At 44.5% G+C, this 23,840-nt stretch overlaps 1 protein-coding gene across 2 annotated transcripts in view; it reads left to right on the top strand.

The window, feature by feature from the left end:
* LOC123729266 (sodium channel regulatory subunit beta-4) overlaps window positions 1-23,678 on the top strand; it is a 32,350-nt gene extending 8,672 nt beyond the window's left edge. The window contains exons 2-6 of one of the 2 annotated variants that reach the window (XM_045703569.2): window positions 16,756-16,919; window positions 17,129-17,348; window positions 18,002-18,131; window positions 18,356-18,422; window positions 18,526-23,678. In XM_045703569.2, coding sequence (XP_045559525.1) covers window positions 16,756-16,919; window positions 17,129-17,348; window positions 18,002-18,131; window positions 18,356-18,404 — 563 coding nt within the window. In that variant the 3' untranslated portion in view covers window positions 18,405-18,422; window positions 18,526-23,678. The remainder of the gene's footprint in view (window positions 1-16,755; window positions 16,920-17,128; window positions 17,349-18,001; window positions 18,132-18,355; window positions 18,423-18,525) is intronic. The other variant, XM_045703568.2, reaches the window with a different exon arrangement.
* Window positions 23,679-23,840: the final 162 nt, after the last annotated feature.

Raw genomic sequence — 23,840 nt, 5'->3', positions numbered from 1 at the left:
CTCAATCAAACAGACTCCAACCTCTCCACAATGGCCAAGACCAGAGAGCTGTGTATGGACATCAGGGATAAAATTGTAGAACTCCACAAGGCTGGGATGGGCTACAGGACAATAGGCAAGCAGCTTGGTGAGAAGGCAACAACTGTTGGCGCAATTATTAGAAAACGGAAGAAGTTCAAGATGACGGTCAATCACCCTCGGTCTGGGGCTCCATGCAAGATCTCACCTCGTGGGGCATCAATGATCATGAGGAAGGTGAGGGATCAGCCCAGAACTACACGGCAGGACCTGGTCAATGACCTGAAGAGAGCTGGGACCACAGTCTCAAAGAAAACCATTAGTAACACACTACGCCATCATGGATTAAAATCCTGCAGCGCTCGCAAGGTCCCCCTGCTCAAGCCAGCGCATGTCCAGGCCCATCTGAAGTTTGCCAATGACCATCTGGATGATCCAGAGGAGGAATGGGAGAAGGTCATGTGGTCTGATGAGACAAAAATAGAGCTTTTTGGTCTAAACTCCACTCACCGTGTTTGGAGGAAGAAGAAGGATGAGTACAACCCCAAGAACACCATCCCAACCATGAAGCATGGAGGTGGAAACATCATTCTTTGGGGATGATTTTCTGCAAAGGGGACAGGACGACTGCACCGTATTGAGGGGAGGATGGATGGGGCCATGTATCGCGAGATCTTGGCCAACAACCTCCTTCCCTCAGTAAGAGCATTGAAGATGGGTCGTGGCTGGGTCTTCCAGCATGACAACGACCCGAAACACACAGCCAGGGCAACTAAGGAGTGGCTCTGTAAGAAGCATCTCAAGGTCCTGGAGTGGCCTAGCCAGTCTCCAGACCTGAACCCAATAGAAAATCTTTGGAGGGAGCTGAAAGTCCGTATTGCCCAGCGACAGCCCCAAAACCTGAAGGATCTGGAGAAGGTCTGTATGGAGGAGTGGGCCAAAATCCCTGCTGCAGTGTGTGTAAACCTGGTCAAGAACTACAGGAAACGTATGATCTCTGTAATTGCAAACAAAGGTTTCTGTACCAAATATTAAGTTCTGCTTTTCTGATGTATCAAATACTTATGTCATGCAATAAAATGCAAATTATTTACTTAAAAATCATACAATGTGATTTTCTGGATTTTTGTTTTAGATTCCGTCTCTCACAGTTGAAGTGTACCTATGATAAAAATTACAGACCTCTACATGCTTTGTAAGTAGGAAAACCTGCAAAATCGGCAGTGTATGAAATACTTGTTCTCCCCACTGTACATATGAAGTGGGTAACACAGTATATAAACATTATTGAAGTGACCAGTGTTCAATAACTATATGTCATTTATATAGGGCAGCAGTCTCTAAGGTGCAAGGTAGAGTGCCGGTTGGTAGCCGGCTAGTAACAGTGACTAAAGTTCAGGGCATGGTACAGGGCGGATGCCAAGGGGCAAGTTGAGCCAATGGCTACCATACCCCATACAAATTATGATTATATTTTGTCAGTTTTATGCATAATATGCATAGTATTTTGCAATATAACATGCATATGAAATCAAGATTTTGTATTGGTACAGAACAGACATGCCCTGTGTATGCATATGTAAAACAAGCAGTGGTTTAGCCCCCCTTGAGGTTCATGAGAGTGCAGCCAAGGAAAGGAGAGAAGGGAAGAAGACCATTCGAGCAGCAGCAAATTATGAAAAAATAGACTGAATGACACTGAAGGGTACATTGACAAAAAATACAACAAACATACCTGGATGAAAGAGAGGCTATGATAAAGTAGCAGAGGCACATAAGGTCTTATCTGATGAAATGGAGTCTGAGCTTGCTAAATATATCAAGAATTTCTCAGACCAGTTCCATCCCACTGGGCACAGATGTCAATTTAACGTCTATTCTGCTTTGGTTCAACGTAATTTCATTAAAATGACATGGAAACAACAGTGATGGCGCCGACTAAGATGACGCCGAAGAGGATGGCTGACGTTTTACATGCTCCTGACCAATTGTGCTATTTTGTTAGTTTTTTTTGCGTTGTTTGTAACTTAATTATTTACTTATTTTGTACATAGTGTTGCTGCTACCGTTTCTTATGACCAAAAATAACTTCTGGACATCAGAACACCGATTATTCACCACGCACTGGAAGAAGCTTTTTCCTTTAACGAGTCCGACGAGAAGGATATATTGCTCTCCCGGGAACAGGCCCAAATCTCTGTCATTTGCGTGAAGAAAAGATAGAGGATTAAAGGACGCAGATCGGGCTGCCTTCTGAGAATCCATAGGCGAGCGAGTAAACTCCCACTGCCTTCCATTCTACTTGCTAACATTCAATCATTGGAAAATAAAAATTGATGACCAACGATTACGATTATCCTACCAGCGGGACATTAAGAACTGCTAATATCTTATGTTTCACCGAGTCGTGGCTGAACGACGACATGGAAAATATAAAGCTGGCGGGATTTTCCATGCAACGGCAGAACAGAGATGCTACGTCTCGTAAGACGATGGGTGGGTGGGTCTGTCTTTTTGTCAATAACAGCTGGTGCGCAATGGCTAATATTAAATAAGTATCAAGGTATTACTCGCCTGAGGTAGAGTACCTTATGATACGCTGTAGACCACACTGTCTACCAAGAGTGTTCTCATCTATATTATTAGTAGCCTCTATTTACCACCACAGACCGATGCTGGCACTAAGACCGCACTCAACCAACTCTATAAGGCCATAAGCAAACAACAAAATGCTCATCCAGAAGTAGCGCATAGATTGATACAAAGCTCTCCCCGAACCTCCATTTGGAAAATCTGTCCATAATTCTTTCCTTCTGATTCCTGCTTACAAGCAACAACTAAAGCAGGAAGAACCAGTGACTCGCTCAATACGGAAGTGGTCAGATGACGCGGATGCTACGCTACAGGACTGTTTCGTTAGCACAGACTGGAATATGTTCCGGGATTCATCCAATGGCATTGAGGAGTATACCACCTCAGTCATCGGCTTCATCAATAAGTGGATCGACGACGTCGACCCCACAGTGACCGTACGTACATATCCCAACCAGAAGCCATGGATTACAGGAAACATCTGCATTGAGCTAAAGGCTAGAGCTGCCGCTTTCAAGGAGCGGGACACTATGCCCTCAGACAAACCATCAAACAAGCAAAGCGTCAATACAGGATTAAGATTGAATCCTACTACACCGGCTTTTATGCTCATCAGATGTGGCAGGGCTTGAAAACTATTACGGACTACAAAGGGAAAACCAGATGCGAGCTGCCTAGTGACGTGAGCCTACCAGATGAGCTAAATGCCTTTTATGCTCGCTTTTAGGCAAGCAAGCATGCACGAGAGCACCAGCTGTTCTGGATGACTGTGTGACAACTCTCTCGGTAGCCGATGTGACTGAGTCTGTAATACCTACATGTTTCATGCAGACCACCATAGCCCCTGTGCCCAAGGAAGTGAAGGTAAACTGCCTAAATGATTACCGCCCCATTGCCCTCACGTCAGTAGCCATGAAGTGCTTTGAAAGGCTGGTCATGGCTCACATCAACAGCATCCTCCCGGATACCCTAGACCCATTCCAATTCGCAGACCGCCCCAACAGATCCACAGATGATGCAATCTCAATCGCACTCCACACTGCCCTTTCCCACCTGGACAAAAGGAACACCTATGTGAGAATGTTGTTCATTGACTACAGCTCAGCATAGTCACTATGGTTTTGGCACTATGGTGATAACACCAGAGTGCCCACGATGCGCATCACTAAGCTAAGGACCCTGGGACTAAACACCTCCCTCTGCAACTGGATCCTGGACTTCCTGACGGGTCGCCCCCAGGTGATAAGGGTAGGCAACAACACATCTGCCACCCTGATCCTCAACACTGGGGCCCCTCAGGGGTGTGTACTTAGTCCCCTCCTGTAATCCTTGTTCACCCACAACATTTTCAAGTTCCTTGGTGTCCACATCACCAACGAACTATCATGGTCCAAACACATGAAGACAGTCGTGAAGAGGGCACGACAAAACCTTTTCCCCCTCAGGAGACTGAAAAGATTTGGCATGGGTTCCCAGATACTCAAAAAGTTATACTGCTGCACCATTGAGAGCATCCTGACCGGTTGCATCACCGCCTGGTATGGCATCTGCTCGGCGTCTGACCGTAAGGTGCTACAGAGAGCAGTGTCATAGGAAAGCCCATACAATTGTCAGAGACTCCAGTCACCCAAGTCATAGACTGTTTTCTCTGCTACCGCACGGCAAGCGGTACCGGAGCGCCAAGTCTAGGACCAAAAGGCTCCTTAACAGCTTATACTCCCAAGCAATAAGACTGATGAACAACTAATCAAATGGCCACCGGACTATTACATTGACCACTCCATTTATTTTGTACACTTCTGCTACTCGCTGTTTATTATAGATGCATAGTCACTTCACCCCTACCTACATGTACAAATTACCTCAACTAACATGTACCCCCGCACACTGACTCTGTACCGGCACCCCCTGTACATAGCCTCGTTATTGTTATGTTATTGTGTTACTTTTTTAACAGGTGTGCCTTGTTAAAAGTTAATTTGTGGAATTTATTTATTTCTTAATTTGTTTGAGCGAATCAGTTATGTTGTGACAAGGTAGGGGTGGTATACAGAAGATAGCCCTATCTGGTAAAATACCAAGTCCATATTATGGCAAGAAACCTCAAATAAGCAAAGAGAAACGATAGTCAACCATGACTTTAAGACATGAAGGTGAGTCAATATGGGAAAATTCAAGAACTTTTAAAGTTTCTTCAAGTTTAGTCACAAAAGCCATCAAGCACTATGATGAAACTGACTGCCACGAGGACCGCCACAGCAAAGGAAGACCAAGAGTTACCTCTGCTGCAGAGGATAATTTCATTAGAGTTACCAGCCCAAATAAATGCTTCGCAGATTTCCAGTAACAGACACATCTCAACATCAACTGTTCAGAGGACACTGCGTGAATCAGGCCTTTATGGTCGAATTGCTGCAAAGAAACCACTACTAAAGGACACCAATAAGAAGAAGAGACTTGCTTGGGCCAAGAAACACGAGCAGTGGTCATTAGACCGGTGGAACTCTGTCCTTTGGTCTGATGAGTCCAAATTGGAGATTTTTGGTTCCAACCACCGTGTCTTTGTGAGATGCAGAGTAGGTGAATGGATTATCTCGGCATGTGTGGTTCTCACCTTGAAGCATGGAGGAAGTGTGATGGTGTGGGGGGGGGGGGGTGCTTTGCTGGTGACACTGTCAGTGATTTATTTAGAATTCAAGCCACACTTAACCAGCATGGCTACCACAGCATTCTGCAGCTATACGCCATCCCATCTGGTTTGCACTTAGTGGGACTTTCATTTATTTTTCAACAAGACAATGACCCAAAACACACCTCCAGGCTGTGTAATGGCTATTTAACCAAGATGGAGAGTGATGGAGTGCTGCATCAGATGACCTGGCCTTCACAATCACCCAACCTCAACCCAATTGAGATGGTTTGGGATGAAATGGACCGCAGAGTGAAGGAAAAGCAGCCAACAAGTGCTCAGTATATGTGGAAAATTCTTCACAACTGTTGGAAAAGCATTCCTCATGAAGCTGGTTGAGAGAATGCCAAGAGTGTGGAAAAACATCATCAAGGCAAAGGATGGATACTTTGAAGAATCTTAAGTATATAATATATTTAGATTTGTTTAACACTTTTTTGGTTACTACATGATTCCATATGTGTTATTTCATAGTTTGATGTCTTCACTATTATTCTACAATGTAGAAAATAGTAAAATAAAGAAAAACCCTTCAATGAGTGGGTGTCTCCAAACTTTTGACTGGTACTGTATGTATTTATATTCTGACATTGGTCGTATTGATAATTATTAATTCATTAATTTCAATGTTTTGTTTTGAACTGTTTGTACTGTTTTGTTCTGTGGAGCTAGAATCACAAGCATTTCGCTGCACCTGCGATAACATCTGCAAAATATCTGCACGTGACCAAGATTTGATTAGATTTATTTTTTTCTTCTAAGCATGTATATCTAACTTGAAGCTGCATTCAGCTCCCTATATGAAGTCAAGTTTGCAGGATCAGACTGGGTGGATATGTGGTTGGGTCTGCTATCAGATAACGTTGACCATTACCAAGGCATTGAATTCCTGGGGGGGTAGTGATGCTTTATCTCTGAAATAGCCATGTAAACTATCCCGGTGGATATCTGTCGCGTAGCTAAAAATACAGTTGATTTTAAGCCGTTCAAATCATGTACACACATGTGACGCCCTATAAATACCTGTGGTTTGTAGACTCCTGAGATAATGCACTGGCATGCCAAGTCTTGGGAGGTCAAGACTTTGATCATGTATTATGGTGTAGCATTTGACTCTAGGGGTTACATTGGGGGAAGGGAGGGTGGGGGGAGCAGGGGGGTCCTCTCTCTTCCTAGCTGCACCTGTCCTCTTAGCCCCACTATAACTAAGGGTCTGGCCTTTTTAGAGGTTCTTTGGTATGGCTTGTGATGTTGGCTTGTTAAGTTGTTGTGAATGGAAATGGCTTTGGGAAGGGATCCGTGTGTGTGTGTGTGTGTGTGTGTGTGTGTGTGTGTGTGTGTGTGTGTGTGTGTGTGTGTGTGTGTGTGTGTGTGTGTGTGTGTGTGTGTGTGTGTGTGTGTGTGTGAGCGTGTGAATGCTTGCGTGTATGTTAACAATTGTATGTAAATGTGTTTGCATGTACTGTAAGTGCTGAGGCATGTGCATTTAATGATCTCTGTGTGTGACAAGTGTGACGTGGGTGTTATAGAAAGGGTGTCCTGGTTATGAGCTCCTGACGTCCTGTTGATCCACAGATTAGTCTGAACTGTGCCATGGTCATGGGGCGGGCCGGCAGCACCAGGTGTTCAACCTGTACTCGTCTTAAGCTACCCTTGCCAATACCTACGTCCACACCCCGGTCTGATGTCATAACCTCTTCAGACACACGCCACTCTTACAGGACGAATAGTTACTACAGCCCTGCCAAAACCGTAAGAATCCCCCCACAGACACACACAGGCCGGCAGGCAAGCACAGGTAGAGTGAGAGTGAGTGACACAGAGTTTTGAATGTCATCAACCCTCACCCACATACAGATATGTACTCCCCAGACCACACACACGGACACTCAGCACTCCTCCCCTGTGTAGTGTTACTGCACCGTGGTGACGGCCTGTACATAGCAATGTGTTGTAATACTAACACCATGCGCGGGCATTGTCTGCGACATTGAAGTACATGGATTAGTGTGTGACGATGGACCCCTTGCTGTGATCAGTTGTTATAATGTTAGACTGAAACGCTGCAGTGGCACTTGTTTTTGTACTGCACACCTGCTGAGCTGATGGTTTGAATTGCTGTACTAAAATCATAGGTGGTTGCGTCATGGTTGGGTCATTTGGATTTACTGGAGGATTATGTATGTCAAGGTTATGAGGGCATGTTTGATGACTTCATGAATTAAGGTACCTTGGGAGAATAAGGTAGATTATAATTTCTTTTAACAAGGACTGCATCAACGTTTTTCTTGGATATTTCCAACCCCCCCCCCCAAAAAACAGTCCAAATTAACCAGAAAGACATTTATAGCAGTTCAATTTTCCTTTTGTATGAAGGGTACGTTCTAGTAATTGTCAAGAGATTTCCCATGTAGGTTACAAGGGAAATGAGTTATGCCTGTAAATTGAGAGCCTGAATGCAGCCCATAGAAGGTACACACCGAAGGGTCACGGCTGAGGAGTTGATTGAAGGCAGATGTTTTAATGAATTCCTATCCCTGGGGTTGGTGGATGCTTGCTATGGTGTATGGGTCTATTGTAGACTAGAATTTTTGTGTCTTCCTGTTTTTAAATAAGTTGAACAATGCCTCATGTGTGCTAATACAGTATGGCATAGTCCCACTGGAATTGGAAACAATTTCTGAGGATAATGATAAAGGATGATGCTCTCAACAAAAATGCTTAGATAAATGATCTCTATAATGGCATCCAAAACCATTATGCTCCGCGTTCAGTGTTCCATGATTAAGTTAGATCACAGCTAAAGGTAGACTTGGCAACCTCGATTGACTTCCCAAAGTGGCAATGCCCAAAGGGAGGCCACATATTGGGGAAAGAAGATAGCGCCTTTTGGAGAAATCCAAATTCTGTTCTTGTTCTAATGGGGGTCTGATATGATTATGTGGTGCCGCTGTTTAGGTTATTTTCTTCGTTTCCTTGTCTTTCGCCAGTGTAGCTGAAGCAATGTTACCCACAGTGATCCAAGAATAACCAACGTCTCCACTCTGCACTTTGCTTTGGTGTGCTGTAGCTGAGGGGAGCAGTATGCCTGTAAGAGGACCAGAGAGACAGAGAGAGAGAGAGAGGCCAGCTGCGCAGGCTGAGTGTACTTATTGTACTTCACTGCTCTACTCAGGCTGAGGTTGAGGCTCATTCTCAGGTCTATGGAGTGACTCACAGGTTTCTGTCGGACTGTGTTATAAAACCGTCGGATGCGTTTCCGTGCGCAATAGAGATGCCTACTCCTGTAGTCACTAATTGGAAGGCTCAAGGGACCAGCTGGATAACCAAGCGCCGGGCTAAGGCCAGGCGGCCACTAGTAAATGCGCACGGAGAGAGGAAGATGAAGGAAGAGCGGGTCAGAGAAATTGAATGAGAGAGGCTTAACTTAGTGAAGAAGTAGGAACGTGAAGAGGGAAGTAGGAGAGGGATGGAGAGACTACAGAAATATATGCATTGTACCAGAGCTTAGTTACTTTAGGAGCTCCCATGAAAGAACGGATAAATAAAAGTTTGAGTGGAAATAGTCTTCCCCAGTGTCTGACCAAGTCGAGGTCGAGGGTCGAGGACAGTTGTTCTTGATTTAGTCTGAGATTAGCATGAGGTATCACAGCTGTGATGCATTCACAAGGGCCACTAAGAGAATCAGGAGAGGACAGAGAGGCTGCGAGTTTGGGTTGCTAGTCTAGACATGTATCTTAGAGGACAAACAAGTAAACACCTCACAGATGCGCAGACAGGCAAGTTGAAGTATTTAGACGCACACACACACACACACACACACCACATGCTTAAAAATGTGCTTAGTCATGATATGAGCACCACGGTAGACACTAGCTCTTAAACTTCAAGGCAAATAACACGTATCAGGTAAGCAGAAATATTCTTTATTCAATGGATATCACAGGGTTGTATAACAGTAATGTAAAACTCTCAAACTACGATAACAGCAGTGTCACCACAATTTCAAGTTGACTGCATCAACAGACTAAACAGTATGCTGAGTCATGGCTAATGGACAAGGAGTCAAGCCTTCTCTATAAACAACACACCAGTCCACGGGAAACCTGTCTCTCTCTCTCTCTCTCTCTCTCTCTCTCTCTCTCTAGAGGAAAAGATTGTGTGTGTGTGTGTGTGTGTGTGTGTGTGTGTGTGTGTGTGTGTGTGTGTGTGTGTGTGTGTGTGTGTGTGTGTGTGTGTGTGTGTGTGTGTGTGTGTGTGTGTGTGTGTGTGTGTGTGTGTGTGTGTGTGTGTGTGTGTGTGTGTGTGTGTGTGTGTGTGTGTGTGTGTGTGTGACAAAGTGATGGGAGGTAATATATTTGCCAGGCAGCAGGCAGGCAGTCGAGACTGGTGAGCAGAAAAGTGGTTCTTTAATCAAAACCACTGAGAGATTAGTCCTGTCCTGCCCTCCAGGGACCCACAGCACACACACGTGACTCACCAGCCGTGCTGTCCCCAACCTAGCTAGCCCAGCACTGCTGGCATCACACAGCTTATAGCTGCCTCAGAGCCCTTGAGGGCCAACATCAACAATACCACAAAACTGTTTCCTATGAATTGTGTAAAGATGAGGAGTAGATGAGCAGGGAGTATGGGACAAAGAGGAGGGAAATAGAGTGCCAGTAAGAGAGAGAGCGAGAGAGAGAGAGCGAGAGAGAAGGAGGCAGAGAGAGAAACAGAATATATTAAGCCGCTGCAGCATTACTCTGCTGCATTACAGAGAGAGAGAGAGAAAGGGAGGGAGGGAGGGATATATTGCGATGCTGACCAGGGAAGTGTGCGTGCGTGCAAATGTTTGTGTAAACCGTATGTCTATGCATGTGCATCCCTAGAAATAGGTAAGGGAGATTACCAGGGAAGGCAAACGTGAAGTAGTACAAAATAGGGAGCTTAGTTTGTTTTGCATCCGCCAGCGTCCTCTCAGGTACCCCTCGCTAATTCTCCCTCTGCTTCCATCAGTCAGTTCCCTCTGCTGAAGTGTGATTGATGCTAGCCTCTGTCATTCTCAACCTCTGTCATTCTCAGCCACAGCGGCCCAGTAAAAAGAACCATCTGTCAAGATGTGACAGTGGATTGGATGGGTATAAACTATATGCCAATAGCTCCAACTAGCCCTCTATGTGGAATTCACACCATATTGATTACGCAATGCGGATGACAGGGTTAGAGTTCAGATGCAATTTAAATATGACCAAGACTATTTGGACTGAAATATCTAGAGTCTAGGGACTAGGTGTTAGGGGCTAGGGGGTAGGAGCTAGGGGTAGATTTCAGATGGGATATTCATAAAGTATGATCTAATGCGGTAATTGCCTCAGTTAATCGGTGCAATTAATGATCTGTTGAATTGTTAATTGTTTTTCTTAGCAAGTTGCTTTAAAATAGCTGTTCAATCACAGCCAAGGACAAACTCTTTTAATAAGACAACCTTTTTCAGTCAATATCTTGTCATTTGAGACTGTATTGTCATTCATTGGCACAGCAAATTTTCTATAGATCTGCAATGAGTTACAGTATACTGAACAAAAATATAAACGCAACCTGCAACAATTCTACTGAGTTACAGGTCATATAAGAAAATCAGTCCATTGAAATAAATTAAGTAGGCCCTAATCTATGGGATTCACATGACTGGGCAGAGGCGCAGCTATGGGTGGGCCTGGGAGGGCAAAGGCCCACATACTGGGGAGCCAGGCCCAGCCAATCAGAGTGAGTTTTTCCCCAAAAAAGGGCTTAATTACAGACAGAAATACTCCTCTGTTTCATCAGCTGTCCGGGTGGCTGGTCTCAAACGATCCCACAGGTGAAGAAGCCGGAGGTGGAGGTCCTGGGCTGGTGTGGATTCACGTGCTCTGCGGTTGTGAGGCCGGTTGGACATACTGCCAAATTCTCTAAAATGACATTGGAGGCGACTTATGGTAGAGAAATTAACATTAAATTATCTGAACAACAGCTCTGGTGGACAATCCTGCAGTCTGCATGCCAATTGCAATCTCCCTCAAAACTGTACATTTTAGAGTGGCCTTTTATTGTCCCCAGCACAAGGTGCACCTGTGTAATGATCATGCTGTTTAGCTTCTTGATATGCCACACCTGTCAGGTGGATGGATTATCTTGGCAAAGGAGAAATGCTCACTAACAGGAATGCAAACAAATTTCTGCACAAAATCTAAGAGAAATACACTTTCTGTGCGTATGGAACATTTCTGGGATCTTTCATTTTAGCTCATGAAACATGGGATCCAACACTTTACATGTTGCATTTTTTTTTCAGTATAGATAACGGAAATAGATCAATGCCACTAACAAGTTGAATGCATTTTCTACAAACACACCCATCCACCACTACAGCCACCATCCTTTGACACGCAAACACAACCATCCACCACTGCAGCCACCATCCTTCAACACACAAACCCCCCTCCTAGCTTCCCATCATGAAGACATCTTATTTTTGTGCATCATCATCACCTCTCTGTGGATCACAGAGCCGTGACACCCGCTGAAATGTGAACACTCCTATCGTAATAGGCATCACTAATGATTAATTGTTCCATAATGGCACACATCCACCGGTCAGAGTGAAAATGAGCCAATCAAAAGCTTCGGCTATATACAGCACCATTGATCTTGGAGCTGAATGGGAGGCTCCATCTCAGCATAGGGAGGGAAAGCTAGAGCCTTGGTGGGACTGGGCTAGTTTATGCTGGACTAGGTGGGACTGTGCTAGGTGGGACTGGGCTGGGTGGGACTAGGCTTGGATAGGTGGAACTTGGCTAGATGGGGCTTGCATAGGTGGGACTGGGCTAAGTGGGACTGGGCTGGGCTAGGTAGGACTATGCTAGGTGGGACTGGGTGGGAGTGGGCTAGGTGGAAGTGAGCTAGCCTGAGCTGAGTGGGAGTGGGCTCGGTGGGAGTGGGCTAGGCTGAGCTGAGTAGGAGTGGGCTAGGTGGGTTTGGGCTTGGCTGAGTGGCTGTGGGAGTGGGCTAGGTGGGAGTGGGCTAGATGGGAGTGAGTTAGACTGGGCTGGGGCAGAGTGGGCTAGGCTGGGCTGGGACAGAGTGAGCTAGGCTGGGCTGGGTGGGAGTGGGCTAGGTGGGAGTGAGCTAGACTGGGCTTGGGCGGAGTGGGCTAGGCTGGGCTGGGTGGGAGTGGGCTAGATGGGAGTGAGCTAGACTGGTCTGGGGCAGAGTGGGCTAGGCTGGGCTAGGTGGGAGTGGGCTAAGTGGGGCTGGGCTAGGTGGGACTGGGCTGGGCTGGCTCAAGATGGAACCTGTGCAGTGGACATAACCCTTAAAGGACACATTTATAATAGACAGGCGGGTTGTCCACCAGCACAAAAAAAAAAAAATGTTGCAAAAAAAACAGACAGGGTTGGCTTACAATCAAATGATTTTTGACAACATAAACTCGTTTTCCTCTGCATATATTCATTTTGCCCAATAAAGAACGTATTTGTCTTTCAAATACATTGTCATCAGCAGTTGTGTGGTTGTGGTCAGTAGTTGAGGTCAGGAGTTATGGTCTGTTGTTGTGTTGTCAGTAATTGTGCACAGTAGTTATGGTCAGTAGTTGTGTGATTGTGGTCAGAAGTTGTGTGGTTTAGTAATTGTGTGGTCACTAGTTGTGTGGTCACTAGTTGTGTGGTTCAGTAATTGTGTGGTCACTCGTTGTGTGGTTCAGTAATTGTGTGGTCACTAGTTGTGTGGTTGTGGTCAGTAGTTGCGCGGTTGTGGTCAGTAGTTGTGGTCAGTGATTGTGGTCAGTCGTTTTGGTCAGGTGTTGTGGTCAGTAGTTTTAGTCAATAGCTGTGCTCAGTAGTGGTCAGTAGTTGTGGTCAGTAGTTTTAGTCAGTAGTTTTAGTCAGTAGTTATGGCCAGTAGTGATCAGTAGTTGTGATCAGTAGTTATGGTCAGTAGTTATGTGATTGTGGTCAGTAGTTGTGGTCAGGGGTTATGTTCAGCATTTGAGGTTAGTAGTTGTGGTCAGTAGTTACGGTCTGTAGTTGCGGTCCGTTAGTTTTAGTCAGTAGTTATGGTCAGTAGTGGCCAGTAGTTGTGGTCAGTAGTTGTGTGGATATGGTCAGTAGTTGTGTGGCTGTGGTCAGTAATTGTGGTCAGTAGTTGTGGACAATAGTTGTGTGGTTGTGGTCAGTCTCTAAACTGCAGTTGTTACATGCGAAAACTGAAAGACGTGCGATGAGAAGTGACCGGGTGAAATATGAAGTGAGTGAACGCAACAGCTTCGCTCTATCCAATCAGAGCAGAAGGATCAACGTAGAGCCCACCATTCTCTTTACAGAGAGGCAAACTAGCCAGGTATTTATAGCACGGGGCACGATCCTGAGAATGAGGACGAAGCTAGTGCGCATTAGAGATCTTCACTGTATCATTGCAGGTTGCCCAGATCAGGGAAGCATTAGAAATCTTAACGCTAGCTGTTCGGTCCAAAACAGATTCACAAATCATGGGAACTTGTCGTGCTATGTAGATGTTGTCTCCCTCTGAGGCACATGTTGCTAGGCAACAGTTGCCTTAGCAAGCCTGCTCCCTCCATGGCTAAAGCCAGTGTGAGAAACATGCTAGCAAACGTTTGTGCTATGAAACTAAATTAATACTGCACTCTGACCCACACAACTTCTGTGCTAGATTCATAATAGTGTTGTTAGACAAAGACAGGAAAGTTCATTTCAAAATGTGATGTAGTTGTATTGATATTTACAGCTGTTGGTAAGTAGTGAATCTGCTAGCTTCTGACATAACTTACTGCATCTTTAATAAAAGCAGTCGATGGGTTACTAAAAGAGCTCTACCTATTGATTGGTAGAAGCTATTCCTGTTCTGCTTTCAGATTTCAAAATCAGAGAGGTAGAGGAAGATTTAATATGCTCTAAGTTTTTGTCTGACTTGTTGGTGGAGTGGTCAAAACGGTAGTTGTTTGGGAAAAGTTGGGGAAAATGTATTAATGCAGTTACTAAAACAGCTGTATTGTTAGATTGGTAACAGATCATTATGTTCCAATTTCAGATTTGAATAGCAATTGTTGTCTTGGCAAAGTGCCCAAAGTAGCTGATATGTGTCAAAAATTGCATTATAAACTGGATGGTTTGAGCCCTGAATACTGATTGGCTGACAGCCATGGTATATCAGACCGTATACCACGGGTATGATAAAACATGTATTTCTACTGCTCTAATTACGCTGGTAACCAGTTCATAATAGCAATAAGGCATTTCGGGGGTTTGTGGTATATGGTCAATATACCACGGCTGAGGGCTGTATCCATGCACTCCATGTTGCATCATGCATAAGAACAGCCCTTAGCTGTGGTATATTGACCATATACCACACCCAGTGAATGGAATGTTGAAAGTGATGATGTCACAATGAGGCCTTTAGAATGATGAGGAAATCCTTTGAAAGTGGATGGAGGACAAAAGAAAAGACAAAAAGTTTCGTAGCTTAAAAAGTATCAAATATATGGTAACGTTTTATACAAGCAACTCAGTCCAGACCAGTCTACACGTTTTAAAGTTTGAATGACATTTCTAGATTAAATGGTGTAAGAGGAATAGCGTGCTAATGAAAAAATATAATGAAAAGAAGTATGTTGAAGATTTAACGTGGGGACTCTTGCTTTGCACGCCCCATTAGCTCGCTGAAACAAGCCATCTGCACTCATGCTTCTAGTCATTGTTGCTAGCTATCTGACTGATCAGAGTAACAACAATACAGAGCCTTTTTCATCTTTGTCGTGGCGTTGCCAACCCACTAGCCTGGGTGCAAGTCTGTTTCTACTAACATTCCACTCCTTGCACACCGTCTCATGTGCCGTGTTTGAAGTGGAATGTTAGCAGAAACAGACTGGTACCCAGGCTACCAACCCACCCGTCTACTGGCAATTATCGTCACATCACAGTGTGTTAACATACAGTACTATTGGCCAAGTACAAACACATTCATTTCATTAATTACCAGCCCCTGGTAACGCAGGAGCTGCGCTGAGCTGGGGTAATTGGCTGATGGGATTGCTTGGTTCTCCTGATCTGATCTATTGCCATGTTGTGCAAGGCTGGTGTGACTGCAGTACTATAGTCTTCAGTCATTTATCATCCAAAAAACACACTCACTCGTACCAGAGTTGTTTACAGGCCCATACACTCAGCACACACACTCACTATCTCTTTCCCAGAATGAAATATTGAGATGGGACGAGAGGATTTAAAAATAGCCCCCGTGCAGTCCTCTCAGCGCTGACACCAAGCCGCGTGGTGAGAATACCACCGCCCGCCGTGTTGCAGCGTGCTGCACTGCATGGCCCACAGGACCAGACAGAAAACAACCGGCCCTTTCTCTCTGTCTCTCTTTCCTCCTCCACTCTCTATCACTCTCTTTCTCTCCCTCTCTCTCTGTCCCTCCTCCTTCTACCCACCCACCCACACACATCCATCCATTATTTTTCTCTTTTTGCTTTCCCACTCTTTCACTCGCTCTCCCTTGAAAACACACTTGAATAGGCTACTTGATTTGGATGCAGTAGACTAGAATGGACTCAAATATGTTGGAGATCACGCTGATGCTTTGATTAGGGAGGCATGTTGACTCGTGATGGACACACACTCAAACACACAAACAAACACATATGAGGGCTATATTGGCCTAGGTTGACCAGCCATGTCACCCATTACACAAATCAGTATTCGACGTCCGTCCATGTCTGAGGACATTGGGTGACGACGTGAAAACTGGCCACTAGGGGCAACGGTGAGCGCTGAAGGTTTCGGATTTGATTTGATTTGCTAGAGCGTTTTGGACGGGGATAGCAGTTGGGTGTAAGCATCTGCCTCAGATTCCACGTTGCAAGTTGAAATTCAGCAATAGAATGTTATTTTTGAGATTTTTGTTTTAAGCCTATACCGAACCTTAACCCTTACCTTAACCATTCAGAGTTAATGCCTAACCTTAAGATTTCAGAGATAATGCCTATACTTAACCTTAAATACTTTTATTTAAGGTTATTTGACGTTTGCAACAACTTTGAATTTTGAGAAACATCGATGAACATCTATTTCTGACGTGAGACTGTGAGAGCTGGTTGAGGTGTGTATGCATGTACACACCTGTGTGTATTGTGCCCCAGTGTCAGCCCTTTGGGTAAGTGATGATACTAACAGCCATTTAACAGCCAGGCCACTATAAAAATAGCTGGAGATAAGAGAAGAACGGTCATGTAGGCTACTGCTGTTGGAGAAAAACAAATTATGTCCTCTTTCTCTTCCTCGTTCTCTCTTTCTCTCTCTCTAGAGCATTTCAATTTCTGTCTTCCAGTGTGCCAAATCATTGAATCCCCAATTGTTTACTTACAAATCTAATCATATTCTCTCTCTCTCTCTCCTTCCCCCCCTCCTCCCTTCCAGGGGTATGGTGTGCTTCAGCGCTGGAGGTGTCAGTGGGGAAGGTGCCCTTCATGGAAGCGATGAACGGCAGCACGGTGCTGTTACCCTGCATCTACTCCAGCTGCATCGGCATCAAGAACCTCTACTTCAACTGGCACTACAACGACAACGGCACCATGGCGAAGGCACGACACCGACTGACATGGTCATCTCCCTCACTAACACCCCCCCCCCCCAATGAGCAACGTGACATCCCACTCATATCTCAACATCTCTCCCCCTCACCCCTGTTCTCTACCACATTCCTCCTCTCTCTCTTCCTCCTGTTCTCCCTATCCCTCTTCCACTCCCTCCTCTTCTCCCTCTCCCTCTCCCCCTCCCGATTCCTCTCCAGCTGTGTGAGGCAGTGATCCCTATAGAAGGTGTGGAACCACGGGTGCAGGTGTACCAGGAGCGGATAGAGTTTGTGGGCAGCAGTAAGCACAACAACATCTCCATCCTGCTTTTCAACGTGACCTTCGAGGACGAGGGAGAGTACACCTGTTTCGCCCGGAACCCCAAGGAGAAGAACCGCAATCATAGCGCCATCTTCACCCTGTTCGTGGTGGATGAGTGTAAGGCACTGCACACTCCCTGACTGCATACGACATACCCATTGACGACATTTTCCTACTTTAGGTTTAGGCCACCCAGTCACCAGTGTTTTTGATGTCTTCAAGTGGAAGTAGGGGCAAATATCTGCTTCATTTGTCATGTGTCTAAGTTCCACATTGTATAATGGCTCAAGAATACCCCGATATCAGTTCCATGGTCAAGTGTTATGTTGCAGCATCATCTATTTATTGTCCAACCGAATGTGTTGATTGTAGTGTATACACAGTATGCACTAGAATCAATTCCTTGGAGGTAAAAGCTATATGGAAATGTATCCTATCTCCTCATGAGCGGATCAATCGATCTCCCAGCGCTGTGGTTGTGAGACTGATCCACACCTCCTCTATCCTTCCCTCCTTCTCTCTCATCGTCGCCTGGTAAAAGATGTTTGCCAGTTTGTTTTTCTTGAAGGTTTTACAGATACACCAGATCTTTGATGCATGATGTCAAAGATCTGCATCACATGACTTCTTCATATTCTCCTAGACAGAACGTACACCTGACTATCATTATAGGGAAACAGCTGAATACTCATCTTATTGAACCCTCTCTTCCTCTCACCATTCCTTCCTCCCTTCCACCCTCTCTCTTGTTATCCACCTCCTCTCCCCAGTGAAAGTGGTTGACAATACCGTAACCACCATCATCGTGTCTGTCGTTGGCGGAGTCATCGGCTTGATCATTGTTGTCATGGTGACAAAGACTGTGGTGCTCCTCATCCTAAAAAAGTCTGCGGAGAAGAAGTAAGTGATTCAAAACTCAGGTGTATAAGTGATGGCAGAGTATGCAGTTAGTATGTATTATATGAGTGTGTGCGGCTGCAGGCTGGGAGCAGCACAGGATCAGCCACAGAGTGGCACCCATTGAGCTGTTTGGGAGTTTAAGTGCCTTGCTCAAGGGCATCTGAGATATTAATGCCAGCAACCCTCTGGTTGCCAGCTCATCCCCTTCACATTTTTCCCGTCAGCGCTGGGATTCGAACCGACAGCTCTTCGGCTACTGCCTCCCCCCTTTGAAACTGTCATGGAACATTGGTATGCATGCCTTTATCAACATTTCTTTACTTGCCTTTAGTTCTTCACACTGACTCTGACTCTCTCTCTCTCGCTCTATCGCTCTCTCTCTCTCCTCTCACAGTAAAGAGTGCCTTGTGAGCTCAGGACAGGACAACACAGAAAATGGACTCAACGCAGCCAAAGCGGACAACAAAGCCACACCAAAGGCATGAAACATGTGCACCTATGTATATGTACATATATGTCTGTACATGTATATATGTACACATGCAAATATATTGAACAGGCATAGAAAGAAAGCTATTATCAATGAACTGTTTTATCTTTATCTAATGACAAAAGTATAACATAAACCAATGTGAAATAGTATGTCAAATGTATATTTTAAATTGTGCTAGAGATTTTGGGGAACATGATAACTGATCAGGGCTGGATCAGACACTCCAATGACACACCCTAAAGATTGTGTATCCAATTTGGAGTTTACTGAGGTATTTATCTGAATCGGCGCAAAGCCTACTTTCCGAACATTTCTGAGGAGGATGGACTCATTGTAATGCCTGGAATGGAATCAATGGAATGGAGTCAAACGTGGTTTCCATATGTTTAATGTGTTTGACACCTTTCCATCATTCCATTCCAGTCATTACAATGAGCCTGTCCTCCTATAGCTCCTCCCACCAGCCTCCTCTGGTTTATAATCAGATGTTGACTTTGTGGCTAAACCAGCTAGTGACCACCCTGCAGAGCTGCCTCCAGGACAAGATTCATCCCAATAAACACACACACAGTAACTCACACACTGCCAAGTTCTACTAACTGCCATATTGTATACTCTACAACAGAAAAATATATTCTGACCATCTCTACAGCTCTTTTTATTAAGAGACATATTTAAGGTAGCCTACTGCCCGATGGAGATCCTTTGTACTCTCTGCACACCTTTTACAGGGAGCAAACAGCTTAACTATAGTGAACCTTTACAGTCCATTTTTTGACAGAAAGGTAATGCCTTTAAAGCTGATCCGGAACAAATTCCATACAGTATCAATTGTGCCTATTCAATAGGATATACAGTAACTCAAATATGTTTACCACTATGATCAATGACTGCTACAGTTACTAAGGTCTAGACTCTTCATTAGATCTGCATACAGAGTACAAATACAGTTCTTTGGAAGGCAAAGCAGTGGGCTGGTTATGTGGACAATGTCACTGCGGAGGAAAGGAATGTGATAAAGGATAAGAGGAAGAAGGGTGTCATTGGAGTGTATATTAGATCCAGGCCGGAACTGGTTTGATACATTTTTGCATTAGATGAAACACAGGTGCCTGTTCTCACTTCCTGCTCCCTTCGCTTTTAGGGAGCCTTAAAACCGCCATGAAAAACACACAAAAAAAATATATAAAAAAACACAGAAAATATAAAAATATCAAGACCTAAAGTAAAGACAATTCCCAGTATCCCATTTCCCTGTAGAAATGAATGAACATTTATGATGCTGCTTCTAACAAATAACTAATGCATTTTCTTAGCATGTGAATGTTGTTTATATACGCGACACGTCCATACCACAGGAAAGACTGCTGTCTAGTGTTCTGTCATCACCTGGCCTGTATGCATAGTGGATCTGTAGGCTACTTGCAGTTTATTCACATCCACTTCATTTGATGCAAACCCCCATAGCCCTAAAATGTTAATGTGGTGATTAGCCTATAACAGGATAATGCCCTCCATCTTCAATACTGCAAAACATTGCACCATTGACTCTGACGCCAACTGCCAAGCTGGCTCATCATCGCTACCCCTTGACCTTGTGTAGCCTACAGTGTCCCGTATTCAAATCAACTGCCATATGAACCAAAAGGCCCACTACTAATATGCATGAGTTTGAGCTGCAGAATGCTAAAGGTCCATTGTCCGTAATCAAAGCGTTCCTTTATGACTCCGTCCCCCTCAAGAATGAATGTTATATTGCCTCGATGGGAAACATGCAATTCTCAAAGCGAGCATCTCAAACCAGGCCAAGGCATAACTTATCTGTTTAAATTTATTTATCTCATTTTCAACCTGTTTCGAAAGCAAATGTGTTACTTGTACATCCATATTTGTTCAAATTCGGAGGTGCCATTTGAAGTGACGACCACACCTTTATACGTCTAGGTGTGTGTAAAGTATCATTGTAGTTGCAGAGCTAGGACTATACATGAATGTCCACTTCGTAGGGCTCACTCATCTGAGATGGGAATGTAATAGGCCCCTCCATCTCTGTCTCCTCGTCCTGAGACAGTAAAATGTGCAGGGGGTTTAGGGACAGGGTGGTGCTGTAGACTTAGGAGGGGTGTTAATAGGAACCGTACTCGTGTAGAGTATCCTTATGAATATCTAGAATGTGGTTGATATGAGGAATGGAGAGCGACGTGTTAGACTTTGCAGGGAAGGTGATGCCCGGTTGATTATAACCGTATTGTGTGTGGCGATAGATAGAAAACGAGTTAGATCGGGACAACTAGTCTGTCTAGGGATAATCCATTCTAGACCTCCCTCCTTCTATTCCCTCACCATGTTGAGGTTAGCATCTTTGGAAAGGTCTTCCTTATCACTTGACCTGCAGTACCTTTTATTTTTAATTACCAGGGGCCCTGGTGACATGGAGAGCCAGGGTGTGCTTTCAGACAGAGCACTGCCATACCCACATCCCATAGTTGTGATTTTAATCCTATAGGGTCATTTGATGGATGTAGTAGTGGCACTGGACTTAACTTTTGCCATGTAATGTCTTAGCTTTAGAGAACACAAGGTAACATACATGATATTGCAACATCATTCCAGCAGGTTCTTGCAGAATCACAGAGGTTGAGATGGCAATAGATCAACCTTGTTCACCATTTACCATCACTGTAGTTTCTGTATTCTATTCATACATACCTATGTTTAATGGAAGCAATAAGATTGACAACTTTCATGTGCTGTTGTGGTAGTAAAACAGATGATGCAATAACCAACTCGTGAAACTAGATATTGGGTATGGCGGTGTGCTATCTGCCACACACACACACACACACACACACACACACACACACACACACACACACACACACAAAAAAAAAAAATTGGTTCCATGTAGTCAGTGAACCATTACTCCTTTGACATTGGAGAAAAGCACACAAAGCCTGCCTCTGGGAGAAAAGCAATACTATTCAGTTGATCCTTGTCTGTCAGTGTCTTTGTATAATCAAGCCCTCTGTTGATGTATTCAGAAGAATCATGTCGATGAAGAAAATGATTCATAAGGCTAGTTATTGTATCCGTATCTTGTTGTTTGCAGATTCGTTGTCCCTTCTGTAACTTTAATCAGATCTGACAATGTACAGAAATACCATCAGTATTTCTTGTGTGTTACTAAGTACAGAGTTGTCCTTCACTGTTCACTGCTTCAGTATCTCTAGGAGAACACTGTCTGTTCAAGCCCCTCAGTATGAGCAGTTCCACAAGCTCTGAGCTCAACTAGCCATGTCTGAACTGAGATCAACAAGCTCTGAGCTCGACTAGCCATGTCTGAGCTGAGATCCACAAGCTCTGAGCTCAACTGGCCATGTCTGAGCTGAGATCCACAAGCTCTGAGCCTGATTGTGCATGTCTGAGCTGCAGGGGTGCAGCAGTGAGCATGCCCAGTGTAGTGATCCTCTAGAGGCAGTCGCATAGCCGCAGTGATGCATTGTGGACCGCATGTTATGATAGACTAAAAGCTGAATTCAGCTCAAGCCTGCATCACCGTGGCAGATCCACACAACTCACCCTGTGAACCAACGTCTCAGGCAACATAGACTAACAGCATGGCTGGTAGTATTACGAGTATTATTTACAGCACAGTATTATTAAGCACCATTTGATACAATCTTATCACACTTGCACAACCATGAAATGAAACAAATGTCATGTGTCTGTCGGTATTGATACCTTGTGCACGTTATGACAGTACACAGAAATACAGGAAGACTTCAATGATGTTTCACTGTTTTACTACTACAGCAAAAACCTGGAAAATGATAGAGCTATATCTCACGTTCAATGTTATCAAAATACTTATCTACCATGGGAAATCCAATCAACGCTAATCCATGCCATGAATTCTCTGCAGCTCAAATAAGAATACTCCAATTTGCTAATAATGCATTGTAGATTACATTGCCACAAGGTGTACGTATTCAATATAAAGAGATACAATGAAAGTCAGGACAGAAATATAAACATATCCAGTCCTAACATTGTCTGCTTCTTATATAATAGATGTAATAATCATCTGATTTGATACTAATATGGGTTTCCTACGGCCCACTGCCAGAGCGACTCCTACTCACACTGCCAAGCCAAGAGTTTGTGAAGTCTGCTCTCTGCTTCCCACATTCCAGTGCAGAGAACACCCCCTGCTCCAACCTGCAGTATACTGTACAGTACAGTACAGGTCCTCTGGCCAAACTGCATTTTAAAACTCCTTTTCTAAGTTTTAGCCCACCAAGGCCAAGCAAACAAATAAGCAAAAAAAAGTTGTATCTATTTTAATCCTTATTACAATGGGTGTGCATTTGTAGCCAACTGAAGCTACCCACAGCACAGTTTACTCTATAGTCAAATAGATAGGAATTTCCTCTGAGCTCATAGGTAGCCAGGTTACTGCCTGTTAGGATCACAACACACACAGGTTTACACAGTTTTCACCCATGATCCTCTACTCCATGGAGCTGTCCAGGGTTCTGAGGAGGGGCTGTTTTCACTCCCTCACTGGCCTCACCCACAGGGTTACTGTCTGTGGGTAGCAGTCCCTAGACAGCCTTGAATGGCTCAAGTGGCAGTATCATCCTAACTGATGTCTCAGTACAGTGCATTTGCTATTTGTTACTGGGGTTAGAGTGCTGTACTTCCATAATGGCTTGCTAAATTGTAACGACCACTGTCAAGCCCAAGCTGAGCATGAGGGCTAATGTGGCTCGTGCAGAGGAAAACAGCTCGCCCTCTCACCCACCAAAACACACACCCGCTTACTGTGAGGCAGTCACTGACTGACCCGACTCAACCCCCTCAGTCTCTAACGTGATGCTTCCTTTAAGAACTATAAAGTGAATGTGCAACTCCCACCTCCTACTCCTGTTTCTGTAATACTGTCCAACGTTCTCCCCTCTCATTAACTATGCACCCCAATTGTTTTTTTTCCTCTTGAATTGTAGAGAAAAAAAAGTATATATATACTGGAAATAAAGGTTTGCATAAAAGGAGTTACTGTTGTGGATGTGTCAGTTTGTTGCTAAGGCTGTGGATGAACTTTGTTACTACGGTCTTGTAACTTCCCTATGTAGCACCCTGGAAGACACAGGCTTCCATGTCATTGATACAGGGTTTAGGCAGTAGAAACAGACACTGCCGAGACATCCCATCAC

Source organism: Salmo salar, chromosome 20 (genome assembly GCF_965601325.2).
Source record: "Salmo salar chromosome 20, fSalSal1, whole genome shotgun sequence".
Classification (NCBI taxonomy): Eukaryota; Metazoa; Chordata; class Actinopteri; order Salmoniformes; family Salmonidae; genus Salmo; species Salmo salar.
Note: the sequence above shows the minus strand (reverse complement) of the source record. Positions and strands in the feature narration are given on the sequence as shown.